The 27,154-nt window shown below is 34.4% G+C and overlaps 2 protein-coding genes and 1 pseudogene across 8 annotated transcripts; 2 read left to right on the top strand and 1 right to left on the bottom strand.

The window, feature by feature from the left end:
- Positions 961-4,961, top strand: LOC109351761 (E3 ubiquitin-protein ligase RHF2A). Of its 7 annotated transcripts, none has more exons than XM_019593367.1 (11): positions 961-1,162; positions 1,575-1,715; positions 1,801-1,847; positions 2,936-2,998; positions 3,113-3,221; positions 3,308-3,460; positions 3,491-3,512; positions 3,593-3,674; positions 3,817-3,924; positions 4,043-4,400; positions 4,696-4,961. In XM_019593367.1, exons 1-10 carry the CDS (start codon positions 1,139-1,141, stop codon positions 4,350-4,352), a joined length of 1,059 nt encoding a protein of 352 aa, XP_019448912.1. In that variant the 5' UTR covers positions 961-1,138; the 3' UTR covers positions 4,353-4,400; positions 4,696-4,961. The 7 variants fall into 7 exon arrangements, with proteins under 7 accessions (XP_019448912.1, XP_019448910.1, XP_019448914.1 ...); XM_019593369.1 differs by having other exon boundaries at positions 962-1,162; positions 3,608-3,674; XM_019593370.1 differs by having other exon boundaries at positions 963-1,162; positions 3,629-3,674.
- LOC109351759 (fasciclin-like arabinogalactan protein 15) lies at positions 7,952-11,706 on the top strand. Its single transcript, XM_019593364.1, has 3 exons — positions 7,952-9,286; positions 10,645-10,767; positions 11,292-11,706. Exons 1-2 carry the CDS (start codon positions 8,032-8,034, stop codon positions 10,716-10,718), a joined length of 1,329 nt encoding a protein of 442 aa, XP_019448909.1. The 5' UTR covers positions 7,952-8,031; the 3' UTR covers positions 10,719-10,767; positions 11,292-11,706.
- LOC109352841 lies at positions 16,533-27,149 on the bottom strand (annotated as a pseudogene).

The following is a 27,154-nucleotide window of genomic DNA, read 5'->3' as shown; positions in this document are numbered from 1 at the left end:
TGTAAATGATTAGGTGTGTTTAATTTCTATTTTCGTCTCAAATTCTAAGCGATGGATATTTTACCCTTCTAGCTTAAGTAAGTGTCATAATTTAGGAAGCCATTCAAATCCAGTCTCCTAATTTGGATAAAAGAAGCTAAACTTATTGTGAAGATTATTCATGTATAATTTAAGTAAGTAATAGTGATGATCTTATACTAAATTATATTCATGAAATGACAATTATATTGAATTTCTTTTCTAATTTGACAGTAATATACTTTATGTATTATTAGGAAAAGTTTCCATTTCTAGAAAGTTACATTTGATAAATAAATTTGTTTAGTCATGATTGAGAAGTATCAGGTGAAGAAATCTAACTCTTGTCATAAACCAATTACAATGAAACCAAAATAAATAAAATTATGAATATTTAATTTTTTTAACTGGTGTATCATATTATAATTGGTTTGAGACAGATTTTGAGATATGCTTGGAGACAACATATCATTGTCCCAATTACTAACCTTCCCAACCTGTAGAGTAAACTTTGATTTGGTGATTTAGAGATGGAAACAGCTAGTATAATATGATTTTTTAAACAGCCTTTATAGTGTGAAATGTATAGAAAAGTATAAAAGAAAAGCTTAAAATGAATAGAGATAAAATACATTGTTCACTTTTTTTATTTGTATTATATTAGGAGCGTGCTTTTTATTATTTATTTTAACTTTTTTATTCCCTTATCTTGCTAATATATCCTTAACAGTTAACATGGTCATTTCCCCATGTTTTTATATTTTGCATTTCCACTTTTTTCTTTTGTTGCGATTCTCTTGAAAAAAGTAATGATTGGTCCAACCTTTCTTTTTGTGATTAATAAAGTGACAATGATTGAATAAATGATAATGAAATAAGAGATTTTGGTGTGAACGGCACGTGGTGGAAGTACATTGAGTTTAGGACCATGACCTTAATTAACGACAGACAACTCAATTCGGGTAATAAGGTCTTGTCTCCTCATTCCTATATCCTCATCATCGCAATCAAACCACAGAAAACGAAGTAGAAGAAAAAAAGCTCAAACATTTAGGCGCACCCTTCCTCTCTCCAATTCGCTTGTTTTTTCAAAACAATATCTCCATCTTCTCTACATTCCATGGATTTTTCAATCTTCATGGAGGTAGTAGCTTCACTTCTCTATTCACATTTCATTCCTCTCTTTTCCTTTCATTTTCATCTTTAAAATATGCCTTATGCTTTTGGTTGTTCCTAATTTCATGTTTATTTATATTTCATAAACTATAGAGGAAAGAAAATATTATGAAGAATGATTTAGATGCCAATGATATATCTATTGACATGATGATTTAGGATAGAACTTTATGAAGTCAATTTGATTATTGTAGATATCCCACCTAGTACGAAAAGGATTGGTTATTGTAGTTGTAACTTGTAAATATTCTCTTCTAATTTTGGGTTTTTTTATGCTTTTTTCCAGCAATTTTGCTTTTTTCATATCTCATTCGTTATGATTCATTCTATTGTAATTTTGTAAATTGGGTTTCTGTTATTACCAATCTTTTGATTTTTAGGACCCGGGGATGGTAGAGAAGAAGGAGATCGAGGCACATTTGACTTCAGCCGCTGCTTTTGTGGAAGGTGGAGTCCAGGATTCTTGTGACGACGCTTGCAGCATATGTCTTGAAGGCTTCTCAATTACTGATCCTTTCTCGGTATGGTATTAACTTTATGTGTTTGTTAATTTTGTGTTCCTGGATATAGTAATGTGCTAACAAGCTCTTCTCACCATTCATCCAGGTGACGAATTGCAAACACGCATTTCATCTTCAGTGCATTCTAGAATGGTATGTTAGTGATAGTAAGCCTTCATCTTTTAGATATTCTAGACAATCTTGGATTCTGCAGAGTCAATTTTGATGTACACTATCTGTGATATGATTATAGCTCTACTGAAACATTTCATGGTGATTAATCTGGTTTCCATGGTATGAATCCGAATTGTAAATATGAATTAAACATTCAAAATTTTAAACTCCAACGTATTTTAAGAAACTGTTACTACATATTAACTTTTTGCCATAAAAAAGAAGCTGGATACTGGGTAGTTTACTCCTATTAAAATGAAACTGGACTCTGAACTTATCGAGGCAGTGGATGAGGGCCAAGGTGATGTCATAAAACTGGTTGCAAGTCAGGGTGGAGTTAGTGGCAGTTGTAGTTATAAATTGGTTGTCGTAAAGATGGAGAACAATTAAAGCGGGGTTGATGTGGAGAGTGCTTGTTTTTTTCCTGAAAGCTTGGTTGGTGAAGTTGATGTTTATAGATTACTACTCTTCGGGAGGTGCTTTTGCTTTTGTATCATGTTTTCTGTATTTAGTTAGGATGAGTGGTCCTTTTTGTTTGAGAGTATGGGACTGGTTTGCGCACCTCTGCATTTTGGTTGAATTTGGTTTTTGCTGTTGGAATCGGTTTGTTGTTGTTTCCAAACACATACACTTTAAAATTCTGATGCTCAATTGTTAAATATTGTGCAGTAGACTCTTGATGTACCTGTGAATATAATGTAGCAGCATCATCAGTTCATGACTGTAGTGGAAACTCCCATTTGTGCTCACACAAAAAATGAACTATTTGCCAATTAGATTAATGTTGATAGCCTTTGGCTATTCATGTCCATCCTGTCACTATTTGTCTTCAAGTCATTGTTTTTTTGTTTTTTAACTTCAAAACTTCTATAACTAGTCGGAGTCATGATGGTCTGTAAGCCAAGGTTAAAGCATGTCCATGTAGTTAGCCAAGTGTTGTACTTGTGCTGGTTGTACTAGATCCTCATGGTCTTGTAGAGAGGGGGAAAGACAAAGATTTTGGTGAATCCTAGAGAGAGTAAGACAAAGACATGACCTGAATTATAAGTTTAACTACTTTCTTACAGGTGTCAGAGAAGCTCCCAATGCCCCATGTGTTGGCAGGCCATCAGTCTCAAAGATCCAACCAGGTTTTTTTATTTCTTCTGATCTTCTCCATGTTTTCTTGTTTATTTTTTTGCTTCAGTTCATGCCACCATTTGTTTTCAATACTTATTTATATTTCTTTTGGTTTGTTTTTGCAGCCAGGAATTACTCGAGGCAGTGGAGAGAGAGAGGAATTTTAGGTTCAATCCTTCTAGGAATACAAGAATATTTCATCACCCAACCGTGGGGGATTTTGAGTTACAGCATGTTAGTAGTCTGGTTATGGTAATTTGAAAGTGTCTTTTGAGTCTGACTGTTATCAAGCATTATGTGATTTTTGTGCTCTCTTGCAGTTGTCTGACGGCGTGGCTATTACTAATCTTGAAGAACGTATAATCCAGCACTTAGCAGCTTCTGCTGCTGCAATGGAGCGAGAGCGTCACATTGTTAGAAGGGAAGGTCAGAGTCGCAGGCCATCAGCTCAAGGTCAGCCACACTTTTTGGCATGTTCATCTCATCATATGGCTCCTGTTTCTTCTCCAACTCAGAGGAGGGATGGTAAGCTTACTCCTTCAATTACTTTTACTTCTTTACCTGCAACTCCTGCGACTGCAGCAGAATTGTCGTGATGATGTCAGTTCCTTCTGTTGAAGCTGAACCAATTTCTGCCTCAGGATCTGGATATGCTGCAAATCATCAGGGATCATCTTACAGCAATAGGTTATCATCATTTTTCATCTGAAATTTATGAACCATTTTTAATGTTTATAAGTTCATAATTAGCATAGGTTAATTATTCTTCAAAATACTTATAAAATTTCTTCAGTATTCCTTCACTTGACATCTTTAAAAATCCATGCAGGAGATCTCCTAGTCTGTCTTCTCCCAGTACTCAAGACAGAGCAAGTCCATCAGAACTCCAATTATTTCCAGAATCTCTCAAGTCTAGACTAAATGCAGTGTCAATGAGGTATCGAATGAAGTTAATATTCTATTCGCATCTATCATGTTGGTGTAATACAACAATTGAGGACATCTCCCTTTGCAAACTTCAACTCTATTTGTTACTTCTTTCTGCTGTCTTTCAGATACAAAGAGTCTATTTCCAAGAGCACAAGAGGGTGGAAAGATAGATGGTTCTCTGGTACTACATCTATGTCAGATTTGGGATCTGAAGTCAAGAAAGAAGTTAATGCAGGAATTGCCACTATTTCACGCATGATAGAACGTCTGGAAACAAGAGATACTAATAGAACCAGCGACAATTTTGCACCAAATAATATAGAGGATGGTTTAGTTCCGGGATCAAATAACCAGCATTTAACAAACACTGAAGGTGACAATCTTTCAAGAGACAACACAAAAGCATGTTGTGCTGCAGGTTCTAGTTCAAATTAAGCATGTAAAAAGAATTGCACCAACTATGAGCTTTGTTTTGTATAAAAGGTAGAATCTCAATTTTATGTTCTGCTTACCACCATTTCAGAACAATTTCATTTTGTAGTCTGATGGCTGATCTACTCATTCCCCTAGATCTTACTCTTTTTTCCCCTTACTGTCTAATTATGCTTCATTTCAGCTGGGAGCATATAATAAAGTGTGTGCCTAATTATGCTTCATTTCAGCTGGGAGCATAAATTAAAGTTGTCTAACAAAGCATGACAGATATTTTTACAATCGCTTTCGATAATTGAGAGCTGTTGAGATGATGTGCTCATAGAAGATGTTTCCATGGTATCAGGTAGAATTGCGCATTGGCGGCTACGAAATTCCGTGGATGTGGTTCATTCTCTATTGGTTAGCGCTGGCAAGGAAAAATGATAATCCATTTACCTTCGGAGAAGATGATCAACCACTGTGATACTAGAACTATAAAACTAGAAAAGGCCTAGGCAGCATTGGTGTCTTCTGCTTGAAACCCAGTAACCTATCTAGGATGGATTTTCATGAATTAGTTTGTTCGTTAAGTTGTATTGAAACTCGAATTAATTTTTTACTCACATTTTTACTTGTGTTATATTACAATAATTAAGTCTTAATCTCACTATGTGAAGTTGATTATATGAATCAATCGACGATATAATACTGTCTATCATGAATCATGTCTTTATTATAGTAAGAGTGGTCATTAACTATAAGATGTATAAACTCAATTTAGTCAATAATAAGTGATGCTTATACAAAAGCATTCTAGAGAGAGAGAAAAAAATGACATACAACAAAGTACACCTAAACAAAAGCATATATAAAACAAGTGAGTGGTCCATTGTCACAAAATTATAAGATACATATTAAAAGAACATGTTGAATTCATGTAATTGTTACAACTTATAACACGACAATCAAAAGTAAGCACACTGGTTTTGACAAAATATATTGCTTGATAGCAAAGTGAGGTCAACATAGTCCACACAATGACCAAGTATATTGTTTGATAGAAAAGGACGGAGAGACCTGCTATGTAAAAAAAAAGGAACAAATCATGTGATACTTTCTGTTAAAGAATTAATGTTTGGTAAATAAAAAAGAAAGAAAAAGAAAAGAATGAATGTTTGTCATAGTTTTATACCATTTAATAAACTCTAAAGAATTTAAAGTCATTTTACACATTTTTTTTAAAATAAAATAAAAGACCAAAACATATACGACAAAGTTGAGGGCCTAAGGGGCATGATTTCAACTTTTCTATAATGAAAAACAATATTAAAACAATAATAATATCTTAATGATTAGTGCCACCGACAAATTTCTAAGAGGAGTCATAAAGCACCTCTCTCTCCTACCTAATGCTGAGGGCTACACAAAACCAAACTCATTTAATATTGTGACCCAAAAAATCATTGTTTAGTGACACCCAAATGAAATGAACTCTTCTACCACTTGTCTTTTATTTACAAAATTATTACTCATTTCATTCATTTTGTAGGTGCAAGGTCTTATAGGATAGTCATTTCTGACACTCTTTCTCCTTTCATGGCATATGCATACTATTGTTTTGTCTTCGTTGTCTTACTTCTACTTTGAACTTATGGTTGATGTAAATGTATGTGATGCATGTTTATAAATTACCATGGCACGGGAAAAAAATTAAACGTGTGTATCTTTACATTATCATGATTAAGGTTTAACTCGAAATAGTAAATAACTCTTGACAGAAAAAGATTAGTACTACTTCCATTGAAGCTTTCATATTTTTCTTTTGGACGGTACCTTTCATATTCATGAGAAAGATAAAAGTGAAAATGAAGTAAAGAAAGCTCAAAGAGACATTCTAACAACCCAATGAACATTTTTGTTTGCTTTATCAATATATGGAAAAACAACAGAAGAAATGAATCTCCCATTTTCTCTACCAAAATTCTAACTTTTCTTCTAAATCTATTCACCCAAACAACTAAATCTTCCCTCTTCCAATTCACCTTTACCAAACTTATAGATGAACTTAGTTATGTGTTCAAAGTGCTGCCGTGCTTGCACTACCATAAGCTTTTTCTAGAACATTTTTGTATATTTACATTCTTAATGTATTTTGGAGTATTGCATTTTGGTTCTTTGGCAATGTACATACGCACACATATGAGAGAATCCAAGGCCAAGTGGGCACCACCACTTGTAACTCATAATTAAGCATAACAGTATCTTCTTTATTTGGTTTGGTTTATTTATCAATCTACTTTATGGCATTGACCTCATAACCGATCCATCTTAAATGCAAATATCAATCATGCAAGAAGGTTCTCTCCACATGTAATAATATTATTCTTATTATTCAACTCCTCTAGCAGTCTAGCTAGCTACAACATACTTATTCTACTCCTGATTGTATTCTTTTACTTATGGTCTAATTTCTTGTATTATTGTTTTTTAATCGGTCAAAATATGATTGTTTTTAATAATATTAAAAAAATGTTGATAGTGTATAGAGTGGCATATAAAATGGGATATTTGATTTTGTTTGTCCCATTGATAAGAAAAAGGACATTTAACAGTAAAATTCATTGAAGTGCATTTAGTCCCACGTAATGAGCTTTACTTAATTAATACCACCTAATATTTATAGGCCTTGAGTGCTGTTCAGCTATATTTATCATAACAAAGTTTTCAAATGACAATGAATATGCAGCGTCTAAGCCTCCTAATTACTGAGAAATATTTTGAATGTTATATATATATATATATCCCAGATAAAGAAGTTTGGTTAGGAGGATCTAAGAATGATATTTTCAAATAGTATTGTGTTAAATGAGCAATATAAGGACATTGTTTAAAGATTGTAAAATAGAGAATTCAATATTGAAAAACTAAGTTGTATAATTTTCGAACTTGAAAATGTTATTTTTGAAGAAAAAAGTTTTCTCAATCTCCTCCTTAAATAATTTCCTAAAAGCGTTTATTAATAGTTCTTCAAATTCAAAGTTATTACTGAAACAAGAGAAGAAGCGAAGCGTTTGATCATGGCCTTAGCATCATGAGTCTCGTGTGTCTCATAGTACAAAATATCCCAAAGGGTTATCCACCCCACTAACTGCATCAGGGTACACAAATTTCCACACCTTAATAGCCATACTATTATGACTCTTTTCCTATCTCATAATATATTTAAGGGTAATGAAGGTTGTTAATTTCACGAGCTGCGACAGTAACAGTAGTAGCATGCCATGCCAGGTATCGCTTCAATATTGGACCCACTTCCCTTTCATTAAATAATGCCACACACCAACCGACACTCTTCCATTTACCCCAATAACTAGATACTATTAATTACTTCAATAAATACTTAACCTATCTTCATCATTAACTCAATAGTATAAGCCTTCTAATATTCTTTTTTAAAAAGAAAAGACACTAAATATGTTTATAGAAATTGGAACAGTAATTACAAAAATGAAAATGTAGAATAAAAATGTATCTTTCAAAGTCACTATATATAGTTCCCAAGTCTTTTACTTTACTCCAAATATAAATGTGATTAAGAATGAATTACACTAAATATGTTTAGAGTGTCCAAGTGGACATAAAGAAAGAAAGTATCTAGTTTTGTTGTTCTAGTTTGTTGAGAGAAGCCCATTCTCTGAAAATGGCTATGAATGTGATCTTCATCATTCTCCTTCTTCTCCCTATCAACACATTCTCAATGCCTCAGTCTCAGATAAACTCTAACTCCATCCTCGTTGCTCTATTGGACTCTCATTACACTGAACTCGCTGAACTTGTCGAGAAAGCCATGCTTCTTCACAAACTTGAAGACACTGTTTCTATTCACAATATTACCATTTTTGCACCCAAAAATGAAGCTTTTCTTGACCCAGATTTCAAGCTCTTCCTTCTCCAACCTCGAAATCTTATTTCCCTCCAAACCCTTCTTATGTCACATATCATTCCAACCCGAATCGCTTCCAAAACAGGGTCCACCCGCCACCGCACCCTTGCCGGTGACCACCACCATATCAGTCTCCAAGCCAATTCCTCAGCCGCCACGACACAATGGACTGTCGACGGCGCGTGTGTTACACACCCCGACGCCGTGACCCGACCCGACGGTGTAATCCACGGCATTGACCAGCTCCTAGTTCCACGCTCCGTCCAAGACGACTTCAACCGCCGCCGGAGCCTCCGTTCAATCTCCGCCGTGAAACCCGAAGGAGCACCGGAAGTAGACCCAAGAACCAACCGCCTCAAGAAACCAGCCCCTCCGTCAAAACTAGGTTCTCCTCCGGCGCTACCAATCTCCGACGCATTAGCACCAGGACCATCAATCTCCCCAGCTCCGGCACCGGGTCCCGGAGGACCTCACCACCACTTCAACGGCGAGGCTCAGGTGAAGGGTTTCATTCAAACCCTACTCCAATACGGTGGTTATAACGAAATGGCGGACATTCTAGTAAACCTTACATCACTCGCCACCGAAATGGGTCGGTTAGTATCGGAGGGTTATGTTTTAACGGTTCTAGCTCCGAACGATGAAGCAATGGCGAAATTAACAACAGACCAATTAAGTGAACCGGGTTCACCGGAACAGATCATGTATTATCATCTCATACCGGAGTATCAAACCGAAGAGAGTATGTATAATTCAGTTAGAAGGTTCGGGAAGGTTCAGTATGACACACTTCGTGTGCCACATAAGGTGGTGGCTGAAGAATCTGATGGGTCGGTTAAGTTTGGGAATGGTGATGGGTCGGCTTATTTGTTCGACCCGGATATTTATACCGATGGCCGGATCTCTGTTCAGGGAATTGATGGGGTTTTGTTTCCTTTGGAGGAGGAAGAGGATTCGAATCGGGTTAAACCGGGTCAACCCGCTAAGGTTGTGACTGTCAAGCAGAGAAGAGGTATGTTGCTTTTGATTCACTTTTACTTGTGTTGTTTGTTTGGATGTTTTTTTAAGTGATGATGGGAAAAAGGTGATAAAGATGTGCTTTGTTTGGTTGGATTGATTTTTGTCTTGAGTTTAAGTTGATGCATTGTTGTAAAATGTTGCCATATCAGCCAATCATATAATGATCATAATCATGTATGTGATTAACATACTTGTTAGCAATATTAAATTATGTGGTAATTATGATTTACTCATAGTGGTCTTTCTTTTTCTTTGTTTTCTTTTAGTGGGAGTTGTTGTTCTGATTTTGGTTAATTTGTGTGAATTATTGGCTTACAAGATTGTTTTATGCCATTGATTTTGACAAGCAAAGTGGGTGTTAGTTCTTATAGCCATGTAGTTGGAACTTGGAGGTTAAATGTGTTTAATTTGACCTTGGATTCTTTAAAGGAAAAAATTACAAATCAAAAGTGACACGTAGAAAGTTTGAGCTGATCACGATGGAACAAATTTTAGCTGGGTTTGATAAAGGAATTTGTTTGTCTAATGTTTGATTAGCTCTCACACCACCAGTAACTATCATCTTACATTTAGTAACTACAAATCATATTTGCATGATATCTCCTAGTTATAACTTCTTGCTTCTTTCAAGGTTTACCATTTCTCACGAAAATCATGAGTACATTGACAATTTCTACTTTGTGCGTGCTTGGATAAAAATAGGTTCTACTAAGGTGGTGTTCAGAAGGAATGTTTTTACATTCTTTGTGCATGCTTGCATAGAAAAAAATGCCCACGAAAATGTAACATGTTGAATTGTGGATAGTCATTTCATGACCAACTCCTTCCTTGTACTCTTATTTTTCATTCAAGGGTATTTTTGGATAACCAATCATATTCCTACTAATACTTTATAACAATAATCAACCATGGTGATTGGTAACCAAACATGGAAATAATATTTACCCATGCATCACATTCACAAACATCACATTCTCATGAATGTGCTCAAATGGAAAGGGATTATGAAGAGGAAAGTAATGAATGAAACATGACAATAATAGATACAAAATTAGCTTAGTTATGTGTTAATCCTCTTTGCTAGAATGAGTCTTATGTTTGTTTCAGTGTTTGTGAGCTCAACCTTGGTTATCTCCAATTTGTAATATCAAAATCTATGACTGTTTTGTTAGATAAATTAGTCTTCCTTTTCCCCTTTAGTATCTCCTTTGACATGATAATCTATATTGTATAAGAAATTGTTGTTTATATGAGGTTGGGCAAAGTTTTTGTTGGGTTTTTTATTCATTATAAAATAGTAAATAAACACCACTTTCCATAGTTTTAAGCTAAGTTTGTTTGGAATTGCAGGAAAATTGCTAGAAGCGACATGCTGGATGCTAGGAACCATTGGACAGCATTCTAGATTCACCTCTTGCCAATAAAGAGTCCCTCATATGAATGATATCAAGATCTGTTAAAACAAACGAAAAAGTGAGATTTACTTTATATCTCATGTTCCCTAATAACTAGCTAACTATTGAGATTCATTGATTTTGAGTAAATGATTAAATATCAAATAATATTTTCATTGCTCATGCATGACAACTTTCATCTGTTTCTCTTTTTGTTCCACACAGTAAAATTTATGTGGTTTGGTGGTTCCTTCTAAACCCAGTGCAGGCCATCATGTCTTTTACTACCTAATTGTTGGCTAATTAACATCTCAAACTTTGTACCACTCCTTATGCCACTCAAAAATAAAATATCCATTCAATACTCAATAACTTAAATATATTTTTTACCAATCACAAGTCTTGGGTAGTCCTAAGTGGTACAAATTGTGTTGCAGGATCTCCCATGGTGGTCACCAACTTGGTATTTTCTCATTTTGGTTTGAGGATATTAGGGTTGTTACATTTTATGACATGTCATTTGCCATTAAATTGACTTTTTAGCTTTCTTAATTTCCTTTAACATTGTTTATTTACATACTGATTGTACATGCCTTGATGCAGATGCACATGTTTGTTGGAGATTCCAAACATGTAAAAAGTCAACGGAATATGAAGGCTAGGTTTCTTGAATGGTTAATAGATGTTGCCATGGGCTTGGTTTTCCCACGGTTTTGTCATGTTTTTTTACTTCTATCTCCCTCTTAATGGATTTGGGACAAAAGCTTCTCAAGTCTCTTCATAATGCAATGCATATATTATATATGTAATCTAGATTCGATTACTACTGCCATTACAATTTGTTAGGTGATTGTGTTGGTGGGATGAAAAAGTTGCATATTACAAAGGCAAGGAACCTGTGCCAATCCAATAAGTACTTTTACTCAAGAAATGGAAATGCAAATGGAAATACAGTATAATAAAATGATTCTTTACTGTAATTTGACATTTTATGGTATTCAACTAATCTTTCTCTTCACCCTTTCTTTGAGACTCTTGTATCCGGATAATTTCATCTTCATTTATTGTTGTTTTACCTATAATTCCCACTCAGCTATGTGAGGAAATGATAGTAGTTTAGTTAGAAGCAAAGAACAATATTCATTTCATAGAAAATCAGGACAAAAACAATAATGGACATGATTCAAGCATGTGTCCATTGCCATTATGATCATCTACCACCTCTACTTGTATAAATAAGTGGTAGATGTAGTAAGCCAGCACATTGATGTCTCTGACAAGCTCAATAACAAAGAAAAGGGTAAATGTGGTAAGGCCAGCATATTAAGTTACACATGCCTTTATAAGTAGCTAAGGGGAAAACTAGGGATATATTCATTTTAAAAGGTTGATTTCACCTATTGGAATTAAAGCTTACTAGGGATATATTCATTTTAAAAGGTTGATTTCACCTATTGGAATTAAAGCTTGGTTGTAGTAATTGTTGTTGAATTACATTTGATTACTCAAATAACTGCCAATTGATTACTCAATCCTTATGCCTAAAAAATCATTCAGGATTAGTGCCATATCAAATTCTATTATCTTTTCATATCAAGAGATAACTTATCTTTCCCAGCAAGTAAATATATGATATGTGTATTGTTTTATTTAGTTTTAGAAATATTTTTGTAAAAAATAATTAAATACGACACATGTCATAATTTTATTGGTTGGATGAGATAACTTATCTCCTTGTACGATGAGATACATTATTCTCTTTATACCATGGTATTGTAGTCCACCCACATTCTCAGTTTATCTCCTTTTTTGGGTCCAAGTACAACATTAGCCACGCATTCTGTATGCGGAGACATTTCTATGAAACCTGACTGCCATTATTTCATTATCTCTTCCTTTACTCCTCGACCATCTTCTCCACCACCAAACTCAATGGGATGATTGTCAGGTACCGCAAAAGAAACAATTGATAAATGTTCAAGTACCCTATGACTGGACAAAATCTTTACAAAATTGTGATACATGTGTTGATTTGTGTAACATCGTGGAAAGAAATGGGACATAAATATGGATGTTCACAATGGTATGGAAGAAAGGTAAGTATGTGAGAATGAAGATGATAAAAATGGATGAATGGAGAAGAATCATTAGATAGTCATGCAAATTGACTAAGATATTGTCTCGAGTAACATAAATATAAGTCCAAAGAAAATTCAAAGTGTATGAATTACAATATAATCAAATAATTACTATGCAACTATGTCAATCATTAGCTCAGATCCTTGTCTTCACGAGGAATGATGACATGATTTACGAACGGTTGTCTTTCTCCAAGGCACTGATGGAGAGTTGGAAATAAGGATAAATGACAGAACCCTTCTCCTCGTCTCGTCATCTATGTTGACACCTAGATTCCTTCATTTTGTGAATTGTTAGCCTTCATTGTTGTTCAAGCTCTGGTCTTGGAAATATGACTTTGATTAGCGTTGTTTTTCCAAGGTCGCGCAATGATTCCAATTTTAAATTTGTGAGTCGCAAGGAGTTTGGTTTAAAAAATTTATTTTTGAATTATTGAAATTATCTCCATTATCGAACGAAGAACTTTCCACATAACATGTTAACCATCCCACAACCGTTTTCTATGGTTATAACCCCTCTGGGTCATGTAGTGGTTGACGACAATCATAGAGAGCATACAAACCCCACAATATGATTGCATTTATTTTGTTGGTAATTTATGGTCTTGTGATATAGAGAGCATTATCGTAGGTTTTTTTATCTTTTATTGAACGATGTCTCATTCTATATATCACAAGACCATAAACCACCAACAAAATAAATGCAATCATATTATGGGGTTTGTGTGCTCTCTATGATTGTCGTCAACCACTACATGACCTAGAGGGGGTTATATAGAGAGCATAGTCATACTTCCATCCCACAATATGATAATGCTCTCATAGTCATACATCCATTATGATTGCGGGATGGAAGTTTTCCCGACTTTATGCCGAATAATAAATAACAATAAAATATATATACTCATGTCCTATACAAAGGTGTTTGATCTTACAAGGTTCGTTCGGTATAATAGGTCATACCCTAGGAAGTTCTAAGATCCATACATGCAGAATTTGGTGGTACTAGACTTCCTTTAGGTCCCCGGACTGCCGTCACTAATGGAAGCTGACGACCCAGATACCACAAATAGGACACGAAGATGTACAAGACACCATAGGGGTCGTATCCGCAACATCCCTTAACAATCAGAGTGATACACCAGCGCAATATCGAAATGTGTATGAAGGCTCAATGACAACAAGCCAATGTATCTCTAACATTAGGTAAATAGGCCCGATAGATGGCCGATGTAACAATGCATGAATAGTAAAGTGTGTAGGGGAATGTACAAATATTGATGACGCAAATGCATAAAAAAACCCAACAATGACCCAAAACCTGTATACAACATCAAAAAACACCAACTACATATACGAAGGTTATTTACAAATAAGTAACAAAAAAAATAATAAAACAAAAATGAAACGATAAAATTAAAATATTGAACTAAATATCCATGTAATTAGTCTTAATAGGTCTGACTCTCAGCTAATCTCTAGTGGAGTCGCCATGCTGTCGCTACCCCACTTTCGTGGGCGCGACGAGAAATATGTAATTAAATGCAATGAAGTCGTCGATGTTTTTTAGAGGGAAAACATAAAAACTAATTTTTAAAAAAGATTGGTCTACATACATAGAGAAATTAAGTTTGGAAGTCGATTACGGATGATGAATGTATTAAACACCTCATACCGCCCGTTATAAAAATGGAACCTAGATGTGGATATTTATTCAACACCTTAATTTTACCATCACATTATTAAACAAAATAAAGAATGACAAATTTTTATTTTTTATTTTTTTGTGTCTGACAGACAAATTACTTATCTTTTGAAAATAAGTTTTATTAGTAATATTTTTTTTTTATTATGAAATTCACAACATGAAGTAGAGCGACAAGGCACTAGGCCTATGGTGGGCTACTTCCATGTTGCTTTAAAAAATTATTTGAAAATATATTACAACACAAGGTAACGCGACAAGACACTTGGTCTATAGTGAGTTACCTCATATTGCTTTAAAACATTATTTAAAAAGAAATTACAATATAAGATAACGATAACGCGACAAAACACGAGGACAGTGAGTTACCTCATATTGCTTTAATAGTGGTTACCTCGTTTAAAAAAAAATTACAACACAAGGTAACATGACAAGACCCAGACCTATAATGGTTACCTCATATTGCTTTTGAAGATTATTTGAAAGAAATTTGCAACACAAGGTAACGCGACAAAGCACTAGGGCTTATCTCACATTATTTTTTAAAGATTACTTGAAAGAAATTTACAACATAAGGTAACGCAACAAAGCACCAAACCTAACTCACCTCACATTATTTTTTTTAAAATTATTTTTACTACATTTATTTATATATATATATACATTCTTTATTAAGTAAACAAATAAGAATTATTATAAAACAAAATAACAAAACACAATAGTAATTAAAAGAAATAAATAACATAATAAGAACATTAAAATTAAGTTAATAAATATATAATAATCAAAGGAAAAAACAAATTGGGGATTTAGGGGTAAAATTTGAAATTGATTTGGGGATTTAGGTCAAAATTAATTTGGGGTTTAAGGTTAAATCAAATCAATTTGGGGCTAAGGGTTTTTATATCAATTTGAGAATTAGCTTTTAAAATCAAATTGGGGATTAGAGTTAGAGTAAAATTAAATTGAGTGTTAGGGTTAACAGCAATGTGAGATGTTCAACAATAAAATTAGTTTTCAAACACAATTATTAGACAACACACATTATAATAATAAAAAGATAATGAAATAAATGAGGAGAAAAAAATACCTGCTTATAGAAGATGAATAAGATGATATCATTCTTTTAGTTTATCCTTTCTCTACTTATCAAATGTTTTTTTTAATGTGTGCCTCCTTCTCCCTCATTTTTGTAATCTATCTCTCCATTAAAAATTAGGATTGTCTCCTCCCTCTGTTATTTTTTAAAATATTAATCCCCTCTTAGTTGCAAACTTTAGGTTTATAAATAGAATGCGATTAGGGTTTCAAATCCTAATCTGGTTGAACCAAAGGGACCCAACTTCTTTTCAAAATTTTCTCACATTTCCACTTAATTCAAAATTTACTCATAAATTCAATTTTTTTAAAACCAATTTTTTACGCATCAAAATTAGATGTTTACAAGGATTATTGTCATATCAAATTTTATCCAATAAAGTATTTCCTCACACCAAGAGATAATTTATCTTTCCTAACCAGTAAATGTATGATATGTGTATTATTTTGTTTAGTTTTAGAAATATTTTTTTTAAAAATAATTAAATACAACACATGTCATAATTTTATTGGTTGGAGAAGATAACTTATCTCGGGAAGTCAGAAAGAGTTGGTATGGTAAAGAGGTCACCATTTTCTGTCAATGTGGAGCAGATTGAATATGCCATCCTTATTTTCTTATCTCTATCTCAACTTCAAGTTCCCAAACATGAGAAACTGACAGAACCCTAAACAATGTAATTGGCAACACTAGAGTCATATTAATTTTGCATAACGTTTAAAAGGAAAAATGTTACATTATACTCTCAGAAGAGGCCAAGTGGTTTAAGAACCTTAAATCATCTTTCCTCATCCCATTAACTTGGCCTCTGCAGCCAATGTGACCAAACTGTAAAATTGGAGTGTCCTGCGTTATTATATATATATATATATATATTTTATTAAGAACAAGGACAGTGAATATTGAAATCCTGATCACATGATAAAAGATTTGATGGCATGTCAATAATGAAATATCCCCCAAAAAGTTGGTGTTTTCCCAACTGCACCGGATCCAAATCAATGTCGATGTTGTACTTCTTTAGTTATAACTTGTAAGCTCTCATCTGAAATGAAAAAATGTAATTGCTAAGCTTCAAATCACAGTTGTTTTATAGTAGAAACACAGAAAATAAAACTGTATTTACACGGAAAACCACTTTTGAGATAAGTATTAAGAACTGCGCCCTGGATTAAGTCCTGGTAATTGGACACGGATGGATGTTAATTCCCTTAATTGCCAATCTCTGATTGATTCTGAGTTAGATTCTGCAGAAACTTGAAATTAGTGAGGTTTTTCTCAACAGAAAGAGGAAGACAGAATCATAAATGGTTAAAATTTCATTGTTTTTTACAATTCTTTAACTATAGCAGCTTGAAGTAGAATAAAACTGCTCTAATGACAGACTATGGATTGACTTGTATAGCTTGCATTCTAGGAATCTAAATTTATGAGACCAGTCATTCAAAAGCTAATAAGCAAGCTTAGCTGTGATCAAAGTTTCAGAATTTTGGAATCTTCCAAGAAACAGCATTTTCATATGAAGTTATGGCATATTCTGCAAAATAGACAATTTAATATAATAAGCGGAATTATAAAAAAACGCAGATATAACTTACCCAACTCCTCTTCAATGTCAAAGGTGTTCTCATCTTCACTCTCATCCAAGGTGTTCTCATCTTCACTCTCGTCACCTTCACCTTGTTCCAGTCCATCAGCTGGTTCTAGAATAGCAGCTATCCTCTTCTTTGGGGCCTTCTTTATTTTAGGAAGAGTGACTTGATCTGCACCTCGCACCATCCGAAGAGTGACTAGATCTGCAGCTCGCACCATCCGACATTTGCTTTGCTCCTTATATGCTTTTGTCAAGGCTGACTTAACGGCAGGAGGTATGCCATCTAGCAGTCCGTACTTTGTACATTGTAGTGACAAACATGAGATGTACTTGAGGCACCTCGAATTTTGATAAATCTAAAATAGTATCAAAATATTCCTGACTGATAGAGTAGGTATTCATAAATTCCACAACTTTCTCAACAGCTTCAGCCTGATCATTCCAAAAGGGGATGTGGGATTAAACTAAATCCAGCTTAAATCATTCCATATGGTTAAAACAAAAGGTAAAAGATGTACTTCTAACCTTGGGAAGGGTTCGTAGTGGCTCTGTCAATTGTTGAAACAGGAGAATAAGGTATTCCAAGCGTATAGTATCCCTGCATATTAATGAAGCATGGACATAACAAGTCTACTGGACATTGTTCTAATGGCGATCTTTGCCTTCCAAAACACTGGTGGGCATGGAACTTCTAAAACCAGAATAAATTGTTCAAATAATTCCAAATTACAAAAACAACAGTCCAAATCAAAACACAATTAAAAGTCAAGAATTTATAAGCACACACAGACCAGACTAACTTGTATTCCAAATTCTTAGTCATAAGTTGGGAAGTTCCTAAGATTGATTTTTAGGTTCAATACACAATTAAAAATCGTGAATCTATTTACAGCTGAGCAAATCCAGAGGGTTTGAGCCAATTGGTTTCCCTCCCAAATCTGATCAAAACCTCAACAATCAAGAAAGACCTACAAATAATTTCCAAATTGACAGAAGCATTCAACCAATCACCAGAAGAAATCAAATGAAACGCGAGAGAAAAATCACAAACTTAAGTGCAGTGAATTCATATTTACCTACTCGGACTAGATTCACGAGAAGAAAGAATGTGGACATGATCATCCAAAAGCCTCATGTTTTTCCCCTTGCTGAATTCATCCCAAGCCACCCACCAAACCGATTAAAATTTCGTTCTCCCTGTGATAAAATGTCAGTTGTGATACAAAGCTGAAAGCAAAAGCCAGATGAGTTCAATGAAAAAAGACCAGCAGAAACAAATATGACCCACAAAAGACCACCATAACTTCTCATGATCCTAAAAACATAAACTATTAGGCAAGAGAGTTGTGAATGATTTGATATATCTATCTTAAATGTCAAGTATCTAGATCAAAAGTCATGCCTACTCATACTAGTCCACTGGGTACAAGACTAGCATAACGACGTAACAGATTTAATATTTGGGGGACAGGGGTGCAATAGCTTTCACTTGACAAACTATAATGAAGCACTGAAACAAAGATAAAGAGGAAAATGATGAACAAGATGATGGAAGAAAATCTCATAAGGAAATGTTGTTATTTTACAGAGCAGGGACAAGGTTACGTACGGAATTATACTTGATGCAACAGAACTAGTTTGAGAGACCTGCCTTTGTTGATATCTTTGAATTTGTACATTAACTATATCCCCATCAGTAATAGACACAGCAGCACGGGCAATCAGGTTCGTACATTTTATACCACTGTCATTCTTACCAGCCCCACTTGGTCTATAATTAATATAAATTACCTACAATGGATAATGCCCAAAAAAATTAAGATGAATATCTTAAGTCTTCATCAAGTTTGCACCATTAAGAAATATAAACAATCATATATAGCTATCTGCTATACATCAGTAAGTAGATTACAGATTACTACCTAAAATGAAATTAACAAAGGATTTTTCCAACTTACAGGTATATTTTCAATATGCCCAAATGTAACATACAATTGGTAAGTCGAGAGGTATTAATACGATCTTTAATTTCAAGTTTCAACCAAATTTGAGTTCAATAAATCATTCAGTGACTTTTGTTAACCAGTTAAGTGGTTAATACACATAAAATTGAGGCCAAAATTGGTCTATCAAAGTTGAACGAGGTTTAATAGTCATGGAATCAAAACTACAACATACTGATTTCACCAAAATTGGTCTTCCAAAATAAAAATTCCAAACATACTAAGTAATTAAAAGATGGAAATGAATAAGAACCTGGATAAGCAGAGGAACAAGATCAGGATCACTCATGCTAAGATTATTCCTCTCATCCATTTTTAACTTCCCAGCGTTAAAACCAAAAAGCCTACAACAAAGGGGTTATCATGAGATTTATTCAATCATAAAACCTTCTGGACTTTAATGGTTAACATTTCAAAGGATGAAATTAATGTCAAGCAGAGCTCACTGATAAAAATGAAATGACAATGAATTCACAGATCTACAACTTGTCATAAACCTTATAAGGGTTATCACATTTGCAATGATATCACAAACTAGTGAGTTAAGAATTAACTAATAAATAGTAACTACTAATCAACAGTTGAAATAAAAATACATCACAAAGACCTCAAACACAGGCTAAAAAACATAATCATTTCAAGGTAGTATCGTCCAAAATGGCAATTTTTGACTGGAACAGAGAAGATAACTAAGAGAACCAGATTTTATAAAGAATGTTTTTTAATAGATAAAACCATTTTTTAACCTACAGGATGCATTAATTAAGTCCTAATCCTCAACAGATATTTGTTTTATCTAAGGAAATACTAGCTTGATTTATCAATATTTGATACCAACAGTAACTCTGGAGGAATAAAATGCTCCCTCTATCCACACATATTCACATCATTAGTTTTGTCTACTAAATACCATAACAACTTATCACGCTATACAAACCACTGGTGACAAAAAAATTGGTTAATAAAATGTAAAACTGAGTGTTACTTTTAAGTAAGCAACCACAAAGATTAAAAATTAAGATGCAACTCGCAGCACTGGATACTGAAAAAGCATGGCTTAAATGTAGTGCTGAGATAGTAAATATCATACTCATCAACAGCTGTAATTAGTAAGAAATTGCTGCCTGATATCATCATAGTTTAACAACCGACATGGAGAGGCTCATATATTGTAACTGGTTTATTGCCATGCGCATATCACCATTAATTCTTTCTGCTAGTTCCTCAAGAGCAATCTTAAACAATGAAGGTGAACAGTTAAAGAAAACAGGTTCTTTAGTATGAATGGAAAAAATCTATACTTTTGTAAGAAATAGGTATTAATGATTCAAAGTCGTTCTCTACCATCAAAGTCCAGACATTATTTACAGATAAAAACTCTAGATAGAACTGTGTAATAACATCAAGTACTCACCTCATTAACTTGAAGCCTTCCTTTGCAACAGCGCTCCCACATTTCAGCATTACTTAAAAAGGATATGATACACTAGGCATCTCAGATAGTGACATGGGGCGGCCGACTCTAAAAAACTCTGTAGCGGTATAGCAGATTGCTGTGATACCAAACATAGTAGATACAGTGACATGCTCTTAACAGGATTAACATCAATTACATGCTCTTAACAGGATTAACATCAATTGCGTGCTTCAGAAGTTCAAACCGTTAACCACTTTGTCTCCTAATATGTGCATAATGTGGTTTGGACTCTGAAAGCAGACCTCATAGATTTTTACATTGCTCAGCAGCAAAAGTCCTTTGAACTAGATTGTTTGGGGTCTTTGATGGGTCATGGATCTGCCAATGGACTTGCACACTTTTCTCCTTACAAAATTTAGTGGTTTTGAAACATGTACAGATGCCAAAATTCTGAGGCAGTGCTACGGTTTTGCTGTCCTTTGGTGTATTTGGTTGGAAAGGAATATATGAATTTAAATGATTCATTCTCATCTCTTGATATCGTCTCGGATAAGGTGACCTTTTTGGCATCCATTCCGTGCCTGCACATAGGCTTTTCAGTGGTGTTTCTTTGGTAGATATGCCCAGGGAGTGATATGCTTTTAGCATGGCCCTGTCGCTTAGATCATAGGTGTCTCTTTTTGTTTTATGTGAGGATGTCTAGTCTTGTTCTTGTAATCTCTCTTCATATCTAATAATATTTCTTTTACCATAAAAAATTTTTTTAGTCAAAATTAGATTTGCTGAGGTTTATCAAGAGCATAAATTAAAAATCAAGAATACTTTGGATGAAAAGCAAGCAATAAAATAATCTGTTTTATCAGAAAAATACTTAACCTGAATAAAGGTTTTAACTTTCACAAAAAATAAATTATTTTTTCTTAAATGATAGGCACGAAAATACCTGTTGCTTTGTAGGTTGTCGATAACTAAGAAGCAAAAAGTAGTTCACAAGACTTTTCAGTTTCTAGCTATAACGGTCATTGCAAATGCAGATAATAGGAATTTTTGATATCTTAATGCTTGCAATAAGATCAGCAACACCACCCCTATCACCAGCTGACATCGCATCAACCTCATCCATAATATGATGAGGTTGATGCGATGGAAAGAAAGAAATGCATACATATGGTGATAATAAAGGGCTAATATCAATTACATGAAGAGTAGTGTCCATATAAAAAGGCCTTTTGTTAAACATACCTTCACCTCTTTCTTTTCGATGTTTGGCCAGACTTCTGCACAGATGCAGAAGCACCCTTTAAATCTACCAACAGATGGCCTCTCGGAACTCAAATTCCCCATTCCCCTCAACTCCAGTTGAACTTGCACGGCTACATGAACAAATATAGATCAGAAATTAACATTCATCTATTTAAGGATAAATTACCCAAACTTCCAATCAATGACATGCTAGTATCGTCCAAACTTTGTCAATCAAAGTTGAATGAGGTTTAATAGCCATGGATACAAAACTACTACGTACTGATTTCACCATAATTGGTCTTCCAAGTAAAAATTCCAAACATACTAAGCAATTAAAAGCAGGAAATGAATAAGAGCCTGGATAAGCAGGGGAACAAGATCAGGATCACTCATGCTAAGTTATTCCTCTATTGTGGTTAATATGTATGAACCTTTTCTCCTTTGTGTGGAGGTTCTTTTCTTTTCTCCTTTGTACATTCACTATATCCCCATCAGTAATAGTGTGAGCAGCACGGAAAATCAGGTTCATACGTTTTATACCATGTCATCCTTACAAGTCCCACTTGGTCTATAATTAATATAATTTTCCTACAAAGGATAATGCCCAAAAAAATTAAGATGAATATGTTAAATATTCATCAAGTTTGCACCATTAAGAAATAAAAACAATCATATACAGCTATCTGCTATACATCAGTAAGTAAATTACAGATTACTACCTAAAATGAAATTAACAAAGGATTTTTCCAACTTCCAGGCATATTTGCAATATGCCCAATTGTAACATACAATTGGTAAGTCAAGAGGTATTAATACTATCTTTAATTTCAAGCTTCAACCAAATTTGAGTTCAGTAAATCATTCTGTGATTTTGTTAACCAGTTAAGTGGTTAATATACACATAAATATACGCATAAAATTGAAGCCACTTTGTCAATCAAAGTTGAATGAGGTTTAATAGTCATGGAATCAAAACTACAACATACTGATTTAACCATAATTGGTCTTCCAAAATAAAAATTCCAAACATACTAAGTAATTAAAAGATGGAAATTAATAAGAACCTGGATAAGCAGGGGAACAAGATCAGGATCACTCATGCTAAGATTATTCATCTCAACCATTTTTAGGAACTAGAGACAGTTTGCTTTTTTCCAAGTTTTTTATTACTACCAGTATCGAGGAATTTCTCATTCAGAGATTTCAACCAATTTCGAAGCTGTAAAACCTGTATATCATTACATTTAAGAAAATGCAAAATGATTCACCAAATACAAGTATATATAAAAACAAAATTTGACCCAAAAAAATACAATATGGAAGGCTAACAATAATACAAGTGACTGATTCCCTATGACATACTTAGGATTTCTAGGCTGATGTTGCTCTGTCCACATCAAAGAAGATTGACTGGTAGTTGCTGTCTCCGGCTTGGTTTGGGTAGAAGGCGAGCATGAAGATAGAGAGACTGCATTTGTTAGACAGGAATGCAAGTCAGAACCCATAAATATATGAACACCCTTTTTTATTGTAACAAGTAACAACTAAACTATTAAATACTGCAGCTACTTCATCAATGCAAGACAGGAAATAAAAAGCACAGTTCAGGATTATAACTTAAAAAACATAAAATAGAATCGCATGCATGTTAGGGCTTACCCTTGGCTTCGGCTATTGGAGCACCTTTTGACTGGGATACGCAGAATTATAAAAAAAATGCAGATATACCTTACCCAACTCCTCCTCAGTGTCAGAGGTGTTCTCATCTTCACTCTCGTCCAAGGTGTCACCTTCACCTTATTCCACTCCATCAGCTGGTTCTAGAATAGCAGCAATCCTCTTCTTCAGGGCCATCTTTATTTCAGGAAGAGTGACTCGATCTGCACCTCGTACCATCCGAAGAGTGATTAGATCTGCAGCTCACCATTGGACATTTGCTTTGCTCCTTATATGGATATAACAAGTATACTGGACATTGTTCTAATAGCGATCTTAGCCTTCCAAAACACTGGTGGGCATGGAACTTCTAAAACCAGAATAAATTGTACAAATAATTCCAAATTACAAAAACAACATTCCAAATCAAAACACAATTAAAAGTCAAGAATTTATAAGCACAGACAGACCACACTAATTTGTATTCCAAATTCTTAGTCATAAGTTAGGAAGTTCCTAAGGTTGATTTTAGGTTCAATACACAATTAAAAATCATGAATCTATTTACAGCTGAGCAAATCCAGAGTGTTTGAGCTGCAATTGGTTTCCATCCCAAATCTGATCAAAACATCAACAATCAAGAAAGACCTACAAATAATTTCCAAATTGACAGAGGCATTCAACCAATCACCAGAAGAAATCAAATCAAAAGTGAGAGAAAAATGACAAACTTAAGTGTAGTGAATTCATATTTTACCTACTCAGACTAGATTCACGAGAAGAAAGAATGTGGACATGATCATCCAAAAGCCTCATGCTTTTTTCCCCTTTTCGAGTTCTTCCCAAGCCACCCACCAAACCGATTAAAATTACGTTCTCTCTGTGATAAAATGTCAGTTGTGATACAAAGCTGAAAGCAAATGCCATATGAGTTCAATGAAAAAGGACCAGCAGAAACAAATATGACCCACAAAAGACCACCATAACTTCTCATGACTCCTAAAAACTTCAACTATTAGGCAAGAGAGTTGTGAATGATTTGATATATCTATTTTAAATGTCAAGTATCTAGGTCAAAAGTCATGCCTACTCATACTAGTCCACTGGGTACAAGACTAGCATAACGAGGTAATAGCTTTCACTAGACAAACTATAATGAAGCACTAAAACAAAGATAAAGAGGAAAATGATGAACAAGATGATGGAAGGAAATCTCACAAGGAAATGTTGTTATTTTATAAAGCAGGAACAAGGTTACGTACGGAATTATACTTGATGCAACAGAACTAGTTTGAGAGAGCTGCCTTTTGTTGATATCTTTGAATTTGTACATTAACTATATCCCCGTCAGTAATAGACTCAGCAACACGGGCAATCAGCTTCATACCTTTTATACCATTCCAAGGTAGTATGTCCAAAATGGCAATTTTTTACTGGAACAGAGAAGATAACTAAGAGAACCAGGTTTTATAACGAATGTTTTTTAATAGATAAAACCATTTTTCAACCCACAGGATGCATCAATTATGATGAAGCAAGACCAACTGATCATAATAGCACCAAGGGCCTCATTGGTTACAAGTTCCATGGTAGAATTTTTAGTGCTTCCACCAATTCCTTTTCAAATTTTTACTATCAGCTTTTCCACGGGTATCACTAGCATTTACCTTTAATACATGGACAATTTGAGAGCGTAACTGGATGATGAAATATGTATGTCACATAAATTTTACAAGAAATTTAACCTCTGTGGCTTGGAAACCAAGCTCCTGACAGACCAATTTTGCTTAAATTGTTTTTCCTATGCCAGGTGTTCCACTTAACAACTTTTTGGGAACCAGAGCCAGTTTGCTTTTTTCCAAATTTTTTATCACTGCCAGTATAGAGGAATTTCTCAGAGATTTCAACCAATTTCGAAGCTGTGAAACCTGTATATCATTACATTTAAGAAAATGCAAAATGATTCCCCAAATACAAGTATATATAAAAACAAAATTTGACCAAAAAAATACAATATGGAAGGCTAATAATAATACAAGTGACTGATTCCCTATGACATCCTTAGGATTTCTAGGTTGACGTTGCTCTGTCCACATCAAAGAAGATTGACTGGTAGTTGCTGTCTTCGGCTTTGCTTGGGTAGAAGGCGAGGATGAAGATAGAGAGACTGCATTTAGTAGACAGGAATGCAAGTCAGGACCTGTAAATATATGAACACCCTTTTTGTTGTAACAAGTAACAACTTAACTATTAAATACTGCAGCTACATCATCAATGCAAGACAGGAAATAAAAAGCACAGTTCAGGCAATATAACTTCAAAAACATAAAATAGAATCACATGCATGTTAGGGCTTACCCTTGGCTTCGACTTTTGGAGGACCTTCTGACTGGGATGCTTATGCAACAACGTTATTCAGTGGTTTCTTAGCTTCTTCTTTCGAAGGAGCTTTTACAGGTTTCAATGCACAAATAAATGAAATAATATCAAACAACCCATCCTCTGTGGTGAAGGAAGTTCTATAAAAAACACCCTTGTAAAAGTATAAACATACAAATCCTAACCCAAGCTCTTTGTCTTTTTCGGACTTTTGTCCCCCGATGTCTTCATCACATAAGAGATAATTCTGCAAACAAGGCTGTTAATCACATGCTAATTATGTAAATTCAATTACTAATGAATAAAAAGCATGATATAACTGTTTTCTTGCTGACTGGTCCAGTAACGCGGCCACCATGGCATTTAATCAAATCTTTGGCTTCTTCTTGTTCGAAACTGCGAATATGCAAAAAGTAAAATGTAAACTTGACATAGCGAAATATGACAAGTAATAATTATGACCTATATACACTCTAAATAGAAAGAGAAGTAGAAGCCCAAACAATAACAAAAAATAAAAGGGAAAGCAAGAATAAAAGATGAATAGTAAGTAAACTTTAAACCAAGTTCGGACTCGAGCAGCCAGAAAAAATCATGTTAAATAAATATAAGATTTAGAACGAAATGCCTGTCCAATGTTCCACTAATCACAAAAGTTAAGCCAGCTAAACAGGTTGGAACACCTTCAGGGACTTCCTGACACACAAAAGAAGTTTCAGTGTATTGACAAAAACAACATTTTCAATCTATATTGTGGTTGATATATATGAACACCTTTTCTCCTTTGTGTGGAGGATCTTTTCTTTCACCAAAATTCATGAATCCATACCACCCCCTCTACCCCTACCACCAGTTGATGGTGTCGATGCCCCTCTTCCACCCCGACCCTTCACACCAGATTTTGCTGGTGTAACAGTACCTTTGTCATCATTTTCTTCCAATTCTGCAGATTTCTGGGGGGTCCCCCTACCTGATCCACTCTTCAATTTTTTTGTCGGTGTGGAATCGTCTAACTTATTTTTAGATGTGGGCAAGGCATACTCATCTTCATCAGCTTCATGAATTTTCTTTGAAGGACAAGGCATCTGCATATCCTTCACATTCTTTCTTTTAGCAGGGTGCTCCGGTGTTTCTTTCTCGGTTTTCGGCTTTTGTTTATCTTTATCAAAATATTTGCTAGCCTCCTCTCTGAACCTGAACATTCTTGACCTCCAGGCACCTCCAAAAAAA

The sequence above is a fragment of the Lupinus angustifolius genome, chromosome LG07 (assembly GCF_001865875.1).
Source record: "Lupinus angustifolius cultivar Tanjil chromosome LG07, LupAngTanjil_v1.0, whole genome shotgun sequence".
NCBI classification, from domain to species: domain Eukaryota; kingdom Viridiplantae; phylum Streptophyta; class Magnoliopsida; order Fabales; family Fabaceae; genus Lupinus; species Lupinus angustifolius.
The sequence above is the reverse complement of the archived record's forward strand: the minus strand, read 5'-3'. Positions and strand labels throughout refer to the sequence as shown.